This window comes from Aplysia californica, unplaced genomic scaffold (genome assembly GCF_000002075.1).
Source record: "Aplysia californica isolate F4 #8 unplaced genomic scaffold, AplCal3.0 scaffold00062, whole genome shotgun sequence".
In the NCBI taxonomy this organism is placed as follows: domain Eukaryota; kingdom Metazoa; phylum Mollusca; class Gastropoda; order Aplysiida; family Aplysiidae; genus Aplysia; species Aplysia californica.
This window is the reverse complement of record NW_004797332.1, coordinates 1,855,821-1,859,287: the sequence shown is the minus strand read 5'-3', so window position 1 is coordinate 1,859,287 and position 3,467 is coordinate 1,855,821. Positions and strand designations below refer to the sequence as shown.

At 42.3% G+C, this 3,467-nt stretch overlaps 1 protein-coding gene across 1 annotated transcript in view; it reads right to left on the bottom strand.

Annotated features, from left to right (window-relative positions):
• LOC101850873 (anaphase-promoting complex subunit 1) overlaps nucleotides 1-3,467 on the bottom strand; it is a gene marked incomplete in the record, with an annotated part of 57,511 nt that overhangs the window by 15,764 nt on the left and 38,280 nt on the right. Inside the window, 3 exon segments of the mRNA XM_035968491.1 lie at nucleotides 390-507; nucleotides 1,048-1,134; nucleotides 3,248-3,393. Coding sequence (XP_035824384.1) covers nucleotides 390-507; nucleotides 1,048-1,134; nucleotides 3,248-3,393 — 351 coding nt within the window.

The following is a 3,467-nucleotide window of genomic DNA, read 5'->3' as shown; positions in this document are numbered from 1 at the left end:
ACTTACTTTACTTTACTCAACTTTTCCGATCCAGTGGCCATTTGCGTTCTAGCCCTTCGGCCTGTCAATATGGCAAAGAATTTACAGGTTTTTATCAGTTGTGTTTTGTCGTTGTATAGAGTTTTTATCAGTTGTGTTTTGTCTTCGTACAGAGTATTTCCGATGTCTGAGGAGGCAGGTAGGTAGGTACTACGCAGTTAAAGAGGTGGTGAGATACTATTTCATCCTGGCAGTCCCACAAGGGGCAGTCGAGTGGGGTATACTTGCGGATCCTATTTAGATAGGAATTCAGAGGGATGTGTTGTGTTCGCAGTGTTCCCAGGCGAAAGATAGTGACGAAATAGCTAAACAACTAACCAATCAAAAGTAATAAAGCTACAAAATCTCACCTTGAACTTGATGCGCAGTGGCACGTAACAAAACTTGTGTGTGTCCACGTCTCGAGGTATGACCAGCCGCGGCTCACAGGCCATGACATAGAAGTGACGGAAGGCTTGTAGGTGATATCTGAGCGGGAGGGGCAGAATCAGGAAAGGGAAAATCTTGATCATCACATTAAATCAAAGGGAGCTTCATTTCTTCAGTGTGGACATAAGAGCAAAGATGTATTTTTCACAGTGTGTACAGTATTCTTCATTTGCAATTGAACTAAAAAAAATACCACATGACAGCATCCATCAATCCCCACTTTAAAAAATAATGTCAACTATGGAAAGTGAAGCCATGGCTTCTAACTGTGTCAACAATCATATTCAAAGATATGGAAACGTCTTCCTGCCAAACTGACCTCCAGTAAAAAGAATTATAATAAACTTTCCATCCTTCTATCAAAAGAAACATAACTGAGTAGAGCTTACATGTATGGTTTAGAGCTATATGTGTGCACGCACACGCACACGCACACACACGCACACACACACACACACACACACACACACACACACACACACACACCCGAAACACACACACACACACACACACCCGAAACACACACACACATACACACACACCCGAAACACACACACACACACACACACACACACACACCTGTTGTCTGTACTAGTGAGAGGGAAGTGTGGGTAGAGAGCACACAGCAATGCGCCGATGGCATCAGGAGTGGTCTTCAAACTGTACCTGGAACAAACACAAGTCACAAACAATTCATTGAAGAGTGTCAGGGTTAGCGATCAGTTCTTTTGTTTTAGCATGTTTGAGTTGAGTAGAGAGAAGTACATTGGCACAATAGCCGTTATTCAGTTCTGGGAAACAGCAAGATGAACAAACAGAAATAACAGTGGGAAAGAAAATAAGTACGACCAATCAGTGACATCCTCCAACCACCAACCAGACAATGTGCAGAAATAGCTGTACATAAGATAACAGTTTGGTTGTTGTAGTAAGAGTTTTATGGCACTTGCAACACAAAATAAGTCATGTAAGTGCTGAGATTGGAGATGTTACTAGAGAGTAACATACAAAGAAATGAAGGCGAGATAAGGATGATAGATATCTGATAGGAAAGAAAGAGCAAACCACACAAGAGCACCCATTAACCACCCACATTAATGTTGGGAACAGGCAAGATTAACCAACAGAAAATGCAGTGGTGAAAGAAAAGAAATAGGACCAACCAGTGGCACCTTCTAACCATTAACCCCACAATCACAGTTTAGTTGTAGTAAGAGTTTAACACTTACAGTACCATCGGCCGTAGTATGCGCTCACTATCGTCGCTGACGCAACCAGGCACACTAAACATAATTAAGGGGGGGGCTACACCCCCAAAGTCAAAATTCGGCTCAAAATCATGGAATTTGAGTTGTAGGCATATTTAGCTTCCTCAGCCTCTCCTACAACTATTTCATTGCATGAGAACCCCAAAAAACCGAATTTTTTCCCATACCGGGCATGTTTGTAACCGCCATTTCCTCATAAAGTCAGTATTTTATTTTTCTTTATCGGCCGTTTTCTCAAAACGCGACTTTTCTCTATACTTTTTTTTCATGAAATTTTCACAGAATGAAGAGAAGAGGTAATACTAAAAATTTGTCTGCTGAATTTTTGATATATGGAATAGATTTTTGTTGGTGGTGTCTGGAGTGTGGATTTTTACGGATTTTTCGCAAACTTGAATGCTACCTCAGGAAAAAAATCATTTAAAATTTTCTAATTCGTTTAAGAAAAAAACAACAGACAAATTTTTAGATTTAATGTTTGTGAACACGCATGCAAAAAAACAATCAATTTCCACGAACGATAAGTGCGGTATTCATTACGTAAGACATGTCAATAAAATCAAATATGGCGGCGTATCATTGGAAACAAAACTTTTTTCCTCAAATTTGATTGCGGATTGTAAGACTCCTTACTATGCTTGTTATATGTGTGAAATTTGATAAAATTCGGTCCAGTAATAAGCGAGATAGCCTCCAGGTGTAGCCCCCCCCCCCCCTTAAACAACGAATGGACGCACTGCACTGAAGTAAATACCTAAGGAAGTCACTCTATATGATAGCTAAATGGTTGATGAACCTCTCTGAATTTGTAAAATGTGTTTTTTGGGCTGCCAAGGTTTTTCCAATTTAAAAAAATTCTACCACGGCTTCAGCATTCTAAACTGGTGGTGTCGGTGGTCTAGTGGTTAGGCTACCGGAATCATAATCGTGAGGTTGCGGGTTCAGGGGTTGGTGCCGCGGGCCTGGCGTTGTGTCCTTGGGAAAGGCACTTTACACAAATTTTCCCAACTTCACCCAGATGAAAATGGGTACCCAGCTATAGACAGAGAAAGACCCTGTCAGTTTGTTAGTGTTTCAGCAGTTAACCAGCTGCTTGCACTGTATGCTTCCCGGGAAGCTGAGAATGTTTCTGAGTGTTCTATGGTCTGCTGGGGTAATAATAAAGTGTAAAGCGCATAGAGCTAGCATTCGAAAGAGGACATGCGTTATACAAATGCTATTTATTATTACCCAAGGGTTTTTTCACTATATGAGCCTTCAGTACTATAAGTACAATTATTAATAGTACTTGCAACAAAAAATAGGTGTTGCAGGAGAGAAACAAACAAAGAGAAAAAGGAGGAGAGATAAGGGTGACAGCCACAGGAGAGCAACCCCCCCCCCCCCTCCAACCCCCATTCGACAGTTTGACAATTTACGTCCCTCCCAAGACCAAGCAAAGCACCCGCCAACAACCAACCCGAAAAAGGCGTACACCAAGCTGTATTCAAGACGACAGTTTGGCAACTTACTTCCCTCCGCCCAGGAAGAGCAGGCCCGTTGCCATGGCATGACACATGTGATTGCCGTAGGCCAGCTGGTGGTGCTGGGGACCCACGCGCCGCCGGAGAGCTCGACACAGCCGCAGGGTCAAAAGGTCACCCGTGCCGGCCATCACCTGTCAGTGATATACAGGAAAAGCATAATGTATCTATTCTGGAGATACTGACATATTTGTGCTTTCTGATAGTT